The sequence below is a fragment of the Anser anser genome, assembly GCF_964211835.1.
Source record: "Anser anser genome assembly, chromosome: 3".
In the NCBI taxonomy this organism is placed as follows: Eukaryota; Metazoa; Chordata; class Aves; order Anseriformes; family Anatidae; genus Anser; species Anser anser.
In genome coordinates, this window is record NC_139722.1 from 78,054,828 (window position 1) to 78,069,547 (window position 14,720).

The 14,720-nt window shown below is 53.4% G+C and overlaps 2 protein-coding genes across 4 annotated transcripts in view; one reads left to right on the forward strand and one right to left on the reverse strand.

Moving 5' to 3' along the window:
- Positions 1-867: 867 nt before the first annotated feature.
- Positions 868-13,491, reverse strand: DLL1 (delta like canonical Notch ligand 1). Of its 3 annotated transcripts, none has more exons than XM_083831050.1 (13): positions 13,413-13,491; positions 10,733-10,894; positions 8,556-8,663; positions 8,082-8,393; positions 7,892-7,952; positions 7,470-7,727; positions 5,008-5,068; positions 4,382-4,512; positions 4,060-4,229; positions 3,705-3,921; positions 2,187-2,979; positions 1,959-2,073; positions 868-1,572 (listed from the first exon to the last, which is right to left on the reverse strand). In XM_083831050.1, exons 3-13 carry the CDS (start codon positions 8,613-8,615, stop codon positions 1,567-1,569), a joined length of 2,184 nt encoding a protein of 727 aa, XP_083687176.1. In that variant the 5' UTR covers positions 8,616-8,663; positions 10,733-10,894; positions 13,413-13,491; the 3' UTR covers positions 868-1,566. The 3 variants fall into 3 exon arrangements, with proteins under 3 accessions (XP_083687176.1, XP_083687174.1, XP_083687175.1); XM_083831048.1 differs by having other exon boundaries at positions 1,959-2,076; XM_083831049.1 differs by lacking the exon at positions 10,733-10,894 and having other exon boundaries at positions 1,959-2,076; positions 13,413-13,449.
- FAM120B (family with sequence similarity 120 member B) overlaps positions 9,538-14,720 on the forward strand; it is a 60,501-nt gene continuing 55,318 nt past the window's right edge. Inside the window, exon 1 of the mRNA XM_083831054.1 lies at positions 9,538-9,675. The gene's annotated coding sequence lies outside the window, so the exon portion shown is untranslated. The remainder of the gene's footprint in view (positions 9,676-14,720) is intronic.

Here is a 14,720-nt window from a genome sequence, read left to right on the forward strand (position 1 = left end):
GAGGTGGCCCACAACAATTGGGGTGGGATTGGCTTTAATGGGTCAAAAAAGAAATTATTTCCTAGATTTTCCTTCTTTTTCTTGAGATGGAAGAACACTTTGCATGTTTCCAAAGGGTCTCTGCTAACTAACAAGCACAACCCAAAGGAGAGTTAGTTAGGGCAAACTAAACAGCCTAGGAATTTGAGGCCAAGCCAGGGGATGGGGTCACACACTGCGCCCGTATGATGATGGTAGCAGGCACCAAGGGCAGAGCTGAAACTAAAGACACAACTGGTACTTTAGGCAGATATCACAGTCAGGAGAGTTGTGGCCATCAGTTAACTCAGTGTCCCCTTTTCCTGGGGAGGGAAGGGCCAGCCCCAGGTTGGTGTGACTGGGGGAGCTCAAGTCCCATGGGTGGGTACCAGAAGCATGCCCTGGACCAAGGACCAGGATCAAGGCATGCCCTTGGTGTCCCAAACTCCCCATGACTCCGGGCAAGTGTTTGAGGTTGCAAGAAATGAAGAGCGGAGTCAGGACAAGCCCTGTGCTTGTATTGCAACGGAGCGCATCTGCGTGGCTCTTCCTTGGGAAGTGATGCCTTATGTGTTTATATATACACAACCCAACAGGACTGAGCAAACATTACTCAAGGTTTTGACAGACATTTGCCTTTGGGATAAGGGTGAGCATGACAATGGGGTCAACAGTTCAGGAAGTCAGGAGGGGAAAGAAGGGTCTACATAGAACAAGTTGTTCCCCACACTTTGTGATAGGTATTGGTCCTGCCCCGTCTCCCAATAAGTCTTCAGAAACCTGTCAGATATCTGGTCGCAAGGTTCAGTCCAGTTCATCATCAGTTATGAAACAAACATAGGACTTCAGTTATCATTAATAATATTTATTTTGGAAAAATATTTTAAAAATGAATTTCTTCATTAACAAAACGGTAAAAAAAACTCAAATAACATTTGCACAATATTCCATAAATACATTTATATACAAAAAAATATAGTCACATAGACCCGAAGTGCCTTTGTACATATTTACCAAAAAATTTAAATTATAAAAAAATGGACATCACAAAATACTCAAGCTTTACAATTATCATGAAAATATTTTTACAGATTCAAAAAAATAACACACTTTTTCTCACCTAGTAAAAACACATTTTAGTATCAAAAAAGACAATAAAGGCAGTGTTTGTGTCTCTAATTCAAGAAAAGACTGGCTCATAAGAATCCAAAATATACACTTCAGGCAGTGCATGCTTCTTATGTAGTAATTAAGTCCATTCATTTAAATATATATAGAAAAGCAACTGACCATAGTGCAATGATAAAATTCATAAAAGGCAGTGCAACAGTAATCCTTGAACACAGACCCTTGCCTGGTGTCCATCTTGTTTCTTTATTTTGCAGTCACTTTGCTAACTTCAGTAGAGAACCAGCTCAAGCCTGAATTTAGTTTCTCAGCAGCAGTCAGTGAAGGAATCTATCTCCCATTCCTCTTTCAGCAGCATTCATTGGGGCACGTCTCCTTTGAAATTGTTTTGAACAACATCTTTGCCATATCATGTCTGTTTTACACCTGTTGGGAGAAAACACAAACATAGACCAGAAGAGGTTAATAAACAGTAAGAAGAGGACAGTAAGGCTGCAGAGGTTCAGGACTTCACCTTCATGCCAAGCAAGAACAGGCTCCGCATGAAGCATACAAAGGGGTGAGTCAGTAGACCACAACCACACTATAGCTGTACCCTTGCCTGCAAATGTCACTGTCCCTCTAACACCCACTGGACTTATCTTAATCCAGAGCAATTTTTTACAACACCTGCAGCACCATAAACTCAAGACGGCCAGATTTCAACAGGTTCAAACCACTGTAGCCGCACAGAGAACAGCTTGGCTGCCCCGACCTGCATTGGATGGGGATCGCGCACCAAGTCTTGTCCGACTGCCAGGTGGGATACTAACCTCAGTTGCTATGATGCACTCATCTTTCTCTTCTGATATGACGTACACCGACTGGTACTTTGTGTCCTTTGAAGTGGAATATACTGAATCTGGCCGTTTTCTTTCAGAAGTATCACTACTGAAGACAAAGACAGACAACATATGTCAGATGGCTGTTGCTTAACGCTACCTCTAAGACGCGCACCCTCCAGAGTAAAGCCACCCCCAGCACTCGAGTATGAACAATACCTTTTTAGCTGTACTGCACTTTTCTCCTCTGCCTCTGAATCATACGTTTCACACTTGGCTTCACATTTGCCATGCTCCTCTTTAACAGAGTCCTCATTCTTGAGTTCATGCACCAAATTGTAATCCACGGATGGGTATCTAACTTTGTAGCCATTTTTATCAGAGTTATCACTGTGAAAGTCTACTTTCTTATTTGTGTTTTTAATCTGAGTGGCACCAATGACACTTATGGAAATGTCCTTCTCACGCTGGCAGTTCGCCAGGTTGTTCATGGTCTCTGTTTCGCTCCTGCAGGCGTCCGGCTGGTGGTGCCTCTTCTGCACCTTAAGCCTGACGCAGACGACCACGGCGGCACACCCCAGCAGCAGCATGAGGACCAGAATAATCCCGGCACACACCGCAATCCAGGGGAACTGGCCGTTCTGGCCCTCCGTGTACTTCTCGGTGAAGTCAACAATCACCGGTCCCTGAGGCGGCTCGGGGAGCAAGAACTGGCAGTTGAGCCCGCCGTAGCCCCGAGCACACTCACACACGTAGCGGTTGCTTCTCTCGTGGCAGGTGGCCCCGTTGTGGCAAGGGTTGTGCTCGCATCTGCTCACTGGGGTGCTGCAGTTCTTCCCGTTGTATCCAGGGGGGCAGGTGCAGGAATAGTCATTGATCCCGTCCTGGCAGGTCCCTCCGTTGACACAGGGGAAGGAGGCACAGTCGTCCACGTTGTCATCACAGTGTCTCCCAGTGAAGCCAGCCTGGCACTGGCATATGTACGAGTTCCCCAGATCAACGCACTGAGCTCCTGCGAGACATTAAGGGCACGAAGGCTGAGTGTGCTGCAGTCACACCCTCCCCGCAGTGTGCCCTGAGTGCTGCTCTCAGGGTCATCGCCACAAGCCACAGCTGAGAAAAACTTCCCTTTTGAGAGGTTAGCCCCATCTTTGCCAAGTCTGAGCAACCATAAAAGTACGTATTTTTTTTAAAGGAAGGTATTTCTTAATTGGATCTATTTTTTATTCACCATTCTATTCCCTTTTTGACATTGCACTTAGCTGGGACAATGAAGATAGTCCAGATCAGGTTCACACCACAATCTCACATTACAGAGGTAAAGCGGCACTGAATAAGGAGGACTGCATTAAAGAAAATCTTCACTACATTAGTCAAAGCAGGAAGATTACTATTGCCAGATTATAAGTAATAATAATACTTAGTATTAGTATGGCATTTCGTATCCATAGATCCCAAAGAGTGTCTATAAATCATTTAGAAGTATAATCCTCCACAGTTTTACACGTGAAGCTTCAGGCAAAGTTACCCCACCACAGTGACCCCTTAAGAAAACATTATCTGTAGCAGTGACCCATGCCACACCATTACGTTTAAGCACACTTCCTCCACCAAGTCAACCATTGACATGACATAGCCCATGGTTTATCACTGGGCTTTATTATGAACTCCAGACCAGTAGCAAAAGCAACCGGTTGTTCTCCTTTCAGAAGGTCACCGTAGTATATTTGGCCTTACCATTAGCACAAGGGCTGGAACTGCAGTAATCAATTTTCTTTTCACAGTTGAACCCAGAATAACCCAGTGGGCAGCGGCAGCTGTATCCCCCATCAGGGTTGTCGGTGCATCGCCCACCGTTGAAGCACGGTCCATCAGCACAGGTCATGGCGCTCAGCTCACAGTTTTTACCATAGAAGCCCGGTGGGCAGGTACAAGAATAGCTGTTCTCGAGATCCTGGGGGAAAGACACAAGAAATGTTCAAAATATTTACCTGAAGTTGTTTTGAGATCCAGAAACGGATTCTGAAAATCAGTAGAACTGACATTAACTCGCCCCTTGGGGTTTCATACTGCACAAGTGACTGAGACTTACAGTGCAACTTCCACCGTTCTTGCAAGGGTTGGCATCACATTCATTGATTTCAATCTCGCAGTTGGAGCCTGTGTACCCAGGCCGGCAAGAACAAGTGTAGCTCCCCTGACCAGTGTTCGTGCATGTGGCACCATTCTTGCACGGCTTGTGGTGGGTGCAGTAGTTCAGGTCTGTAAAACATTGGAAAAAAAAAAAAAAGAGAGAGAGAAATCTGTCAAGATACTTGTTCCTCTGCAAGGTTAGGCTAGCACAGATGAGCTAGAAATAGCAGCCTTCTTTCTGCATTTTAAGACAGATTCTCAGGCAATGTCTGAGGACTTACCCTGGTTGCAGAAAAGGCCACCCCAGCCTTCCTGGCAGTTGCACTGCCACGGCTGCTGACAGGTACCATGAAGGCAGCCTGGGTATCGGATGCACTCATCACAATATCGTCCCTGCCAACCCACTCTGCATCTGAAAAAAAAAAAAAAAAAAAAAAAAAAAAAGTTGACAACAAAGTCTCGTCAGATTTAGACTTCTCACATTTGGAAACCCTATAGCAAACTCTGCAAACACACTGATGCCAGGGATCAAGTTTCCTAAAAGCCTTCAGTGATCCTTCATCTGAGAAAGTCACCGAGTCCAACTGTAGCATCAGCTTTCATCAGTCCCAGCTATTTCTTCCACTTCCTTAGACAGAGCCACAGTTGCAGGTAGTTAATTTGTTTACTCTAATAACAAACAGCTAAACCTTACACACAGCACTGTAAACTCCTTAGGTTAATATTAATGGCACTGATGTTTGACTTGTAGTTTAATACTTTGATCTGGCATCACCTGGATTTCTCGAATTACCATCTAATATGAAGAAAGGCATTTAAACTGACCCTCGAAGGACTGATGGCTTGTTTAGCACCAGAGCATTGAAGTTAAAGACAAAGAAGGGGGGGGGGGTAGTGGAAAACTTACTTGCATTCCCCAGGTTTGTCGCAAAAGCCATGCTGCTCGTCACATCCAGGCAAACAAATCGCTGTAAACAGACCAAGGAGGGAGAGGCATAAGCTCCAGGGCCCAACGCCTCCCTTTTCAAAGTCCCCTCCTGAGAGCACCTTGTGGGTGGGGAGCCAGCCCCTTTTGCTAGGTCCGGGCAGTTAATAGCAGCTGAGTTAATCTCTGGAGCCTGCAGGAGTATTGATCTCGCCTGGTAGCTGGGCACTTTACTTATCGCCAGGGATGAGCATTCTTCTTAATACAGTTGCACACAGACAAAAGAGGGCTCACAATTGCTGCCTTCCCCACAGCCCCTCGCCCCCCTTCCCTTCCCAGCGAGGGTCAGAAGTCCTTTTTTCCAATTCTATGCACACAGCTCCACCTCTTAATATCCCCCGAAAGTGTGTGTGTAGATAAGAGTGGACAGCTGGTGTGCAGGGTGCCAGTGCAAGACAGCTGCTCTATTGTCTATTCTCTCCCAGCAGCTGCCCCACTGCAACAATACCCCCAGCCCCGGAGCCAATGGGGCCAGTGCCGGCGGCCGGGCAGCCTATCCCTGCCCACAGCTAATCTATGGCACGCGCGTGATTTCGCTGCAAAAACTTTTTTTCTTATTCAAATAAATAAGTCTAAAGTTCTTCCTCCCTCCTCCCCCCCCTCCCCGCCCCGCTCGGAGCAGGGGCGGGTGGGTCCGGGCATGGTAAAGAGGTAAGCGGGCCAGCAGGAGGGAGGATGAGGGGAGGGAAAAAGGGACTTCTGCTCATTACTTTGCCTGGTTATGGAACTCATTAAGCAGGCACTGCAAAGTTTTAATTCAACAAAGCCAGCCGGAGACAATGGCATGCGAGGGGAAGGGGGGTGGAGGGGAGAAAGAATCAGTGCTGATAATCGGATCGCCTCAAAGTTGGAAAGAATGGAGCCGAGGGCAAGTAGACGGGAAGCAATCTGCCACTGGGAACTCGGCTTGCTAACAGGAAAACATTCTTTTTGCATGCACACATAAACACAGCTCCAGCGCCTAGTGGGTTTGTGCTGCTGCTGTGCTGTGTTTTCTGAGACGGAAAGCAGAGCAGCACGCACAACGAGTCGAGAAAGATGGACAGCGTTCTGCTTTGCTGGGGGAAGAGCGGCAGTGCACAGGCATCCAAAAGTGCTGACAGCCCCGAAAGAGCTCATTATCAAAATGCTTCCTTTTTCCCCACCCCTTGACACAACCGGGATAGGCACTTTTGATCATGGGAAAGGTTGTAGATCCTATTTAAAACGCTATCAAAGGAAATGCAAGCCCCTTTGCCTGTTGTTTATTGTGCAACATCGTACCATGAACTGCTAAAAGCATCTTAGCAGCCACTGACGGTGTGAATAATCAATCTGAGATCATTCGATAGCAGCTCAGCTGAGACCACAGTGTAGGTGGGCTTTGAACAAAATAAAGAAAACAGAGAGGCTGCTTTACAGGCTATAGCTGCTTCCTCTCAGCCCACCTGGCCCTCTGATGACTGGAGGGGAGCACTCAGTGCATCATCTGCCAGTGTACTTCAGACATATGTGTACACACAAACAGAGAATGCCATCACACACCGCAGCAGGAGCTCTGCGTGTGTGTTTGCCTGTATGCCGCTATGTGTCTACAAAGGGGGGTAATCTCATAAAAACCGGTGGTACCTGACATCTCTGGCTACCTGTCCTCTCTGTGATCTACTTACTAGCCCACCTTTTCCTGCTACATCAGTACACCACATTCCTGAACAGTTTCAGGATCAGGCTCACTTTAAAACTCACGTCCCGTGTCCTGTTCTGTCAGTAGCAATGAACACAGCAATGTCACAGGAGAGCAGTGGGGAAGAAGCTGACCTGTGGCTCCAGGTGCAAAAGTCTCTGTCAGTGGCCGCGTGTGAGTACCCCAAATGAGAAATGTGCAGCCTCCAGGCCACAGGGCATATCTTGGCTCTCCCACTACTTTTTTCAAGACAAGGTGGCAAGACATCAGACAGCAACAAGCCTACCGTTAGGCCTGCCACATGGATGTTGCCGAGGCCTAACTTCCTTTCCTGGAGCCATGTACCCCATAACGATGATATCAACGTACCAAGGCTGAAGGGGTGGCTAGGTGTAAAAAGGGCTCCTGATGCATTTTAGTACATCCTCAAGCAACTGCTGAACATTCTGCCACCAGATTTGACAACTACAGTGAATGAGCAAGAGTGTGATGTTGGCACTGACATTTTATTAGCTCGAGGTGGAGCTGCCTGAGTTAACTTTCTGTGGTAAGGCTGAGGACCCCCTGTCCCCCACACCAGTAAAGCCTGCACACTGCACCGGCCCTCCACGCGCTCCGGCTCGGTTCCCCCTCTCCCATGGGGCCTGATGTCAGGGAAACACCTCCCAGGGAGCCCAGGGGACACGGCCGCACCCAGCGAGACACGAAGGTGGACACTCACGCTCAGTGCAGTACTGGCCCTTCCAGCCCGGGTTGCAGACTTTCTCGCCACGCTCTCCGCAAGTGAAGTGACCGAAGGCATCGTCCCGGGGGCGGCAGAAGACGGAGCAGCCTTCTCCGTAGTAGTGCTCGTCACAGACGAAGCGGTACGAGTACTTGAGGTCAGTGCGGCCGCTGCTGTGCAGGTCCTGGGACCACTCCTCGCCCACCGCCAAGTGCCTCTGGGTGGCCAGGCGGCTGATGAGGCGCTCGGGGTTTTCTGCGCGGAGAGGAGAAGCGTGATCAGGGTGCCCAGAGCAGGCGGGGGGATGCTCACAGGGGGGTGTCTGGTGGGATGGGGACCGCGGAGACGGGGTGAGGGGGGCTGCGTGCCTCCCTGGCAGGGGGGTGGCTCTGGGGAGGGGTCTGTGGGGGGCCAGGTACCTGTGGTGAGGTCGTCGGGCGAGTCCGTGTGGAGAGCCTCGATGATGAGCGAGAAGGTGCCCTGCGGAGACAAGAGGCAGAGACAACCCGCCGCGACGGTGTGAGCGCGGCCGGGGCCGGGGGGCAGCACCGCCGGCCCCCACCCCGGGGTCGCCCTCCCTGCCACCCCCCCGCGTCCCCCCTCACTTACGGGCCAGGTGAAGCCGAAGGGGAAGCGGATGGGGTTGCTGAAGGCGGGGTCGGCGCCGCCCGCCCCGTCGGGGACGCTGAAGGAGTTGGCGCCGAGCACGGGGGTGATGGCGCTGCCGTAGGTGCAGGGCGGCTCGGGGGACACGCTGGCCTGGTAGTGCTTGAGGCAGACGCGGAAGAAGGTCTTGCAGTCGCACTGCTGCAGCCCGGCGCCGCCGGGGCCGCCCCCCCGGCAGCAGTTGCGGTTGCTGAGGAGCCCCTTCTTGTTGACGAACTCCTGCAGCTTCAGCTCGAACACCCCGGAGCCGGACACCTGGCGGGGACGGGGACGGGGACAGGGGCCGTCAGCCCGCGGAGCGGCCCCGTGCCCCGACGGCTGCCCCCCTGCCCTCTGCCCCCCCACCGGCCGCCGCGGGGAACCCCGAGGGGGCGTCCGGGTCCCCGTCCCCCCGTCCCCCCGTCCCCCCTCACGTACCTGGCGGCGGCAGGGCAGCACCGAGAGGAGGGCGAGCGCCAGCAGGAACCGACCTCCCATGTTGGAGGGGCAGCTCTGGTGCCCTCGCGTTCCTCCCCCTTGTCTTGTCTGCGGGGGGGAAAGGGGAAAGTGTCTCTCGGGGGAAATTAAAAGAAAGAATCACGAAGCGGCCAAAGCCGCTCGCCCCAGCGGAGCTGGAAGAGTTACTGTCACGGTCTCCTTCTTTCAGGAGCGGCTCTGACTTTTTTTTTTTTCCCCCTCTGCTGACACCTCTGGGTGTAGCCTGTCGCCGACTGACAGCTCTTTCGGATGGCAAAAATAGAAAAAAAAAAAAAAAAAGAAGGAAAAAAAAAGTTTACGATTGATCTGCTAAACTCTCTTTCTTTCCCAATCCACGGTGCTCCTCCTTTTCGCCAGGAAAAAAAAAAAATAAAAATATCAAAACTCAAAAAAAAGCAACTTAATTCCCAACAGAGGCAGAGAAAAGGCTTGCCGAGGAAGATTAAAAAAAAAAAAAAAAAAAAAAAAGGAAAGAAAAAAGTCGGCGCTCTGGAAATCCCTGCCGAGGCGGCGGCGGACGAGGCGGCAGCGCGGTAGTTCCCGGTGCGGCGCGGTGCGGGAGCGGCTCTGCGCGGCTGCGCTCGCCCTGCGCACGTCGGGGCTGGGAGGCGGCGAGCGGCAGCGGCGGCTTGCGGGTCACGTCGGAGCCTTGATCCCCCCCCCTTTTTTTTTATTATTATTATTATTCTTTTCTTTTTTTTTTCTTTTTTTGCGAAAGAAGCGAAGCTCTCGTTCGTCGTCGTGGGCTTCCTTTTGTTTTTTAGAGGAATCCCGGCCAACTACAACAAGCTCGTGTCCCGACGGCGGCAGCAGCAGCAGCAGCAGTGTCCGGGGGTGCTCCTGCGGGGGGGCAGGGGGTGCCTGCTCTGCGCCGCGGCTCGGCGGCTCTCTCCGAGGGTGAAGCGCTAAGGATCTGCCTCTCCTTGGGCGCCTGCCTCCCTTATATCCCGCCGGCCGCCTGCATGCCTAATGAGATGCAAATGAGCAGCCCCCCAATCTGGCTAGAGCTGTCACAAAGGAGCCACTTTTCCAAACCCTCCTCTCAATGGATCGCCAAATGGTCAGTGAGCTGTAAAATGTGCAACCCTCCTCCCCCTCTCCCCTCCGCGCTCACAAAACGTGCTCATTTACATTCCTGCAAATTTGGTAACCGCGAGAATCCCCCTCCTGCTCCGGGCAGAGGGCAGCACCCCCTCCGCACCGGGAGAACGAGCCCCCGGGGCCGCGGGCAGCGCCGCCGTGCCCCCCGAAAGTCGCCCGGCGACCGTGCCCCCTTCCGAGGGGCTTTAAAGGGAACGGGGGAAGGCGGGCGGCAGCGAGGGAAATCCGATCCCTTTAAACTCACACCGCATTGCCCCCGGTATAAGCGGGATAATTGGGAGCGGGGGGGGGGATGCGAGCGAATCCAGCCCCGGACCGCCCTGCCCCGGGCTCCGCTCGCAGCACCCGTCCCGCCCGCACGGGCACGGGGGGCTTCAGGGGTCCGGGGGGCTTCAGGGGTCCGGGGGGCTCGGGGGATCCGGCGGAGCCCGCTGCCCGCCGTCCCCGGGGGGGTCCCGGGAGCGGGGCGCTGCGGGTCCCGTCCCCACGACCACCGCTGGCGGAAAGAGCTCCCCGCTCCTGCCGGGTCCTACACCCCTGTATGATTATTATCATCATCACCAGCAACCTCTCTCCCTCTCTCTCTCTCTCTTTTTTTTTTTTTTTTTTTTCCTGCTTCAGCTTAGTAAAAAGTGAGTTTGGTGTGTGTCGTTCGCGTGGCTGTCATTAAGGCCGTTTGTTATTGTGTGAGGGCTGAATCAGTTAGCTCTTTGTGCTCTCAGCTGTATGGTAATGTAGACAGCACCTGCTCCCTGCACAATGCGAGGGAGAGAAAGAGCTCCCCTCGGCGCACGCTACTGCCTCTACAACAATGTCCGCACATTTTTTAAAGAAATCCCTTCCAGCACTTCCCCCCTCCGTAAAAAAAAAAAAAAAAAAAAAAAAAAGACTTTACACACCAACCGTCACCTTATTATTTTTTTACATATCCATCAGACACTAGAACTTTTGTTTTGACCTTAAAAACATCGAAAAGGAGTTTACTGGGGCGGTGAAAGAGGAGCAGAGATGATTACCGTTTGAGCAGCTTCTTAATGACGGATGGAAGCGGGGGATAAAAGTTTGAGGGCGACTCTGGCATGTCACTCGAAGCGGGGTTTTCCACTTTGTTGGGGCCTTCTGTTAAACACCTTCGGTAGGCGCAGGCGGATTCATTAGGATGCAAGGTGTAACTGTCTCTGTAAATGTCATTTTAATTGTAACAGATCATTTCAGCACAGATTAAGCTTGTGTGCGAAAGGAGAGGATTTGGCTACAATAACCTCACTGTAGGTATGCCGTGCTAAAAGCCTTATTATGGCGACTTTATTGGGCTGAAACGTGCATTTGCATGGCAAAATGTGACTTTCATTGAAGCAGATGTCTTGATCACAAATTATCTTACAATGCGCTAGGAAAAAAAAAAATCTTAAAGACTTCTTAAAGTAAAAGCACTGGGTAATACCAATTAAAAGAAAATCACTAATGAGTTCATTCAGCCCAGCTCTTCTTGACTGCTCCAGGACTGCGGCTGCCCACGTTCATCTGCGGGGCGTTTGCGACACCCACCCCAAACCTAGGCAGGTACTTTATCAAGCAGCCAGCCCCTCTACCTCCCTTAAACCCAGTCGGGGCCCAAGGAGCCCTCTGCACGCAGGTAGACGAGGAGAAGGCTCTTCCCCCTCCCCTCCCCGCCCCCGACCCTCCAGAGAAAGCTGAAATGTGCAGGAATGTTTGCTTTTCCCCCGCGCCCGCGGCCGGGCAGCGCCGTGCCGAGGCTCTGGGCAGGCAGAGGGGAGGATGCTCTCGTCCGGGGACCGGGGGCGAAACGGGGAAAGCGGCCCCCGAAGCGGGCAGGGGGCAGCGGGCAGCGGGCGGGCGCCTGGGCGCCGCGCACCCGGCAGCCCCGGCGGCACGAACCGTAAATTACTTTTGCCACCTAGCGTCAACATCTTTTCGAGTGGCTTCGCCGCTGCTTCGCGAACTTGCCTGCAGGGTTATCCCCAGGGAAAGGGAGAGAGTGGGGAGGGAAAAAAAAAAATGGAAAGAAAAAAGAAAAAAAAAAAAGCAGATCCCCCCCCTAAGCAAGTGGACTGGGGGGGGGGAACATCTCTTGAAATTTGGAGGTGACACGTCGGTGAGACGTGGTGTACCACCAGGGATCTTTTAATCAACGAGAGGTAGAAAGTTGGTCCAGTAGCATCCCCTTGCTTAAAAAAGTGGAAATAAAAAGTTACACGCGCGAGGGCTTTAACCTAGCGGGAAAAAAAAAAAAAAGCCCCGAAAAAAAAAAAAACCCCTTGCCCCCAAATCCTTAACAACCCCCCTTCGGTACCGGGTATTTGTTAAATTGACGTGGCACAGATTTCTCGATTACCGCTGCTGAGCGTGACTGAAAGGCGCCGTGAGAGCCGGCAGGATCCTGCCCACGGCGCTCATTCTTCTCCGGCTTAATTTATGCCACGCGATTCTGTATTGGGGAAATCAAGCAGAAAGCTCCTTTTTCTGCTTTTTTCCCCCCTCTCCCTCTCTCTTTCAGATGCCGGGCTAACGGGGAGACTGTTTAACTTAAGTGTTTCTATAGGAGGCTGTTGTAGTTTAACTCCTGCCCACCAGTAGCTGAGGCGAACAAAGGAGGGACTCGAGGTCTAACTATTCATCCATTCTCTGCACTTTAATTTTCATTGATTTTGAAGACAAGGGGAGCCCTTAGGGATTCTCGCTGAAGGGGGATGACACGCCTTTAGACGCGATCAGCCCCCTAGCCAGCCATCTGCTCCTAACCAAATGGCGCTTTTTCGCTCCCAACCGCGTGTCTCCGCACCGCGCTCCCCCCGCGATGCTGCCCGCCACCGCCGGCCCGGCCCGGCCCGGCCCGGCCCGGTTTGGCCCGGCTTAGCCCGGCTCTGCCCTCGGGGAGCGGCTCCCAGCCCGGGGGTCCCGCCGCCGGCCTCCGCTCGATGCCCCCGCTCCCCGGCGAGGGTTTGCAAGCCGAGAGCATCCCACCGGCCGCTATTTCCAAACAAGCCAGATTATGGGAAAAGTCACTTCCAAAGGGGGGGGGGGGGGGGGTGGGGGGGGGGGCTGCTAATGAGGGGCGAGGCGCTGAATTCACCGCCGTGCGAGCCTCCCTCGCCCGGGCCGGGGGGCCGCGGGCATATGGCGAACGGTGCGCCGCCGTACGTGTGGAGCTATGTGTAGCCGAGTGTGCATAATATTTTAATTAGCTCCCTAGCCCCTCCGGAGGCATGCGGGAGCCCCTCCGCCGCAGCCCCCCGTCAGGTGTCCCCGGGGCCGGCCGGGGAACCGGGAGCCGCGTCCCCGGCGGCCGGGGCTCGGCGCGGTGCCCGCCGTGCTGCCCATGCCCCCCCCCCCCCCCCCCCCCCCCCCCCCGGGGCGCTGAGTCCCTCGCCCCCGGGCCCCGACCCCCGCCCGCGGTCCCCCGGGGGCGCCGGGCCGCGCTTGCCGTGTGCGGGGAGGGGGATTACCAAGTTGCGCATGTAGGTTAGCCGAAAGTTGCAAAGGCATGTGCTGATTAGAATAAGAAAGGGCAGTCGCGTGGCTCAGCTGGCACACAGAGAGGCCAGATGATAGATAAGCAGCTCCGGGCCTTCCCTCCCTCCCCCCCCCCCCCCCAGCCCCCTTTTTCAAATCGCAAATCATCTGCTCCAGCCCTATCCTAGCCCCTCATTTTCATGACAATGGCTGTGTGTTTACCTGTGATCCTAGGACCGGCGGGGCATTCCTTTGTCTCCCGATGAGATTACCGCAGCCAGCTGCTCTCCAACCCTTCCCCGGGCAAATCCCAAAGTGGCCCCTATATGTGTTTTTCTGATGGCACACGAGGAGAAAGCGAGCCCCCCCGCCCCCCCCCCCCCCCCCCGCCGCCGCCCCCGCTCCCCTGCGCTACTTGTTTGTTTGGGTTTTCTCCCTGGCGCGTTTCCGACGCGATTTTGCTTGTGGGAAACTGCGAGGGATAAAATTGGCCACTCGTGTGTGTGCGAGCACGCTCCCAAAACGGGAAGGGTTGCGGTGGGCTGCACATCCCTGCTGCGGGCTGGCCGTGGGGGAGCCTCCCCCCTTCCTTGCTCCCTGCCATCCTCCGGGCCTTGGGCTCACCCCAGCCGGGGAAGACACCTTCCCCTGGGTGTCCCTAGGCTGGATGAAGGCCTGCTCACTCCCTCGACCTCCAATCTGTTGAAACGGATGAACCTTCCACCCTGTTTCTTCACCTCGGCAGCAGAAGAGGTGTGGTACTTAAGTTACCGCTCCTTCCGTGCCCTGCTTGGGTACAGCTCAGCCCTACAGCTACAGAAGCGGCCTCGCCTGCCCCTTTTAACCCCAGGCTTGCGACCTTAACCATACTAGAAACCACGATTCCTGTGCTGACCACCAACCAACCCAAAACACCCTACAACCCCAAGCACACCACCGGCCCTGTCAGGCAAGGCCAGTGTAGGCCCCTGCGGAGCTGTGGCCCGGGTTGCCTTAGTGGCATTGTCCTTGTGCAGGGGGGACAGGCCGTGAGCTGGCTCAAATCATGCACACAGGGGAAAAAAAAGTGTTATAGCACTTCTCAGAAAAACATGTTGCACTCTGGCAATGAGATTTCGCGGGATGGCTGGAAATATTCCCCTCTGCTACCGACCTCTTACCGCGTTCACCATTTCTCACGGGGAACCCCCCTCTTCCTTTTCGCCTGGCTTTATTTATCATCATCTTAAGCCAGAACTCCAAAGAGTAACTGCAAACTGCTACTCCAAAGAGCTCCTTCCCTGTGACAGTCAGCACAGCGTGCCGCTATACTGTACCGCGTTTCATGCATGAAGGGGTTTTCTGTTCCCCTGTGGCCCGCAACCCCCATCGCACGGTGTGCACATCTTGTGTATTGTGTGCTGGCTGCAGCGCAAAACCTGCTCCTAATAAACTTTGGGAGGTGGCAGCAGTCTGATCATATGTTTTCAGGGCTTTCCGAGCCACTTCCAATTTGCGTTGTTTCCATTTCTTTCCGCATCTCTCCGCATC

What these genes read in the sequence shown, in the direction of transcription:
- DLL1 (XM_083831048.1), bottom strand. Translation starts at nt 8,615, where the DNA reads ATGGGAGGTCGGTTCCTGCTGGCGCTCGCCCTCCTCTCGGTGCTGCCC. An exon ending in TGCTGCCCTGCCGCCGCCAG is followed by an intron (nt 8,394 to 8,555) that starts GTACGTGAGGGG and finishes CGTCCCCGCCAG; the next exon opens with GTGTCCGGCTCCGGGGTGTT. An exon ending in TTCCAGCCCTTGTGCTAATG is followed by an intron (nt 2,980 to 3,704) that starts GTAAGGCCAAAT and finishes AATGTCTCGCAG; the next exon opens with GAGCTCAGTGCGTTGATCTG.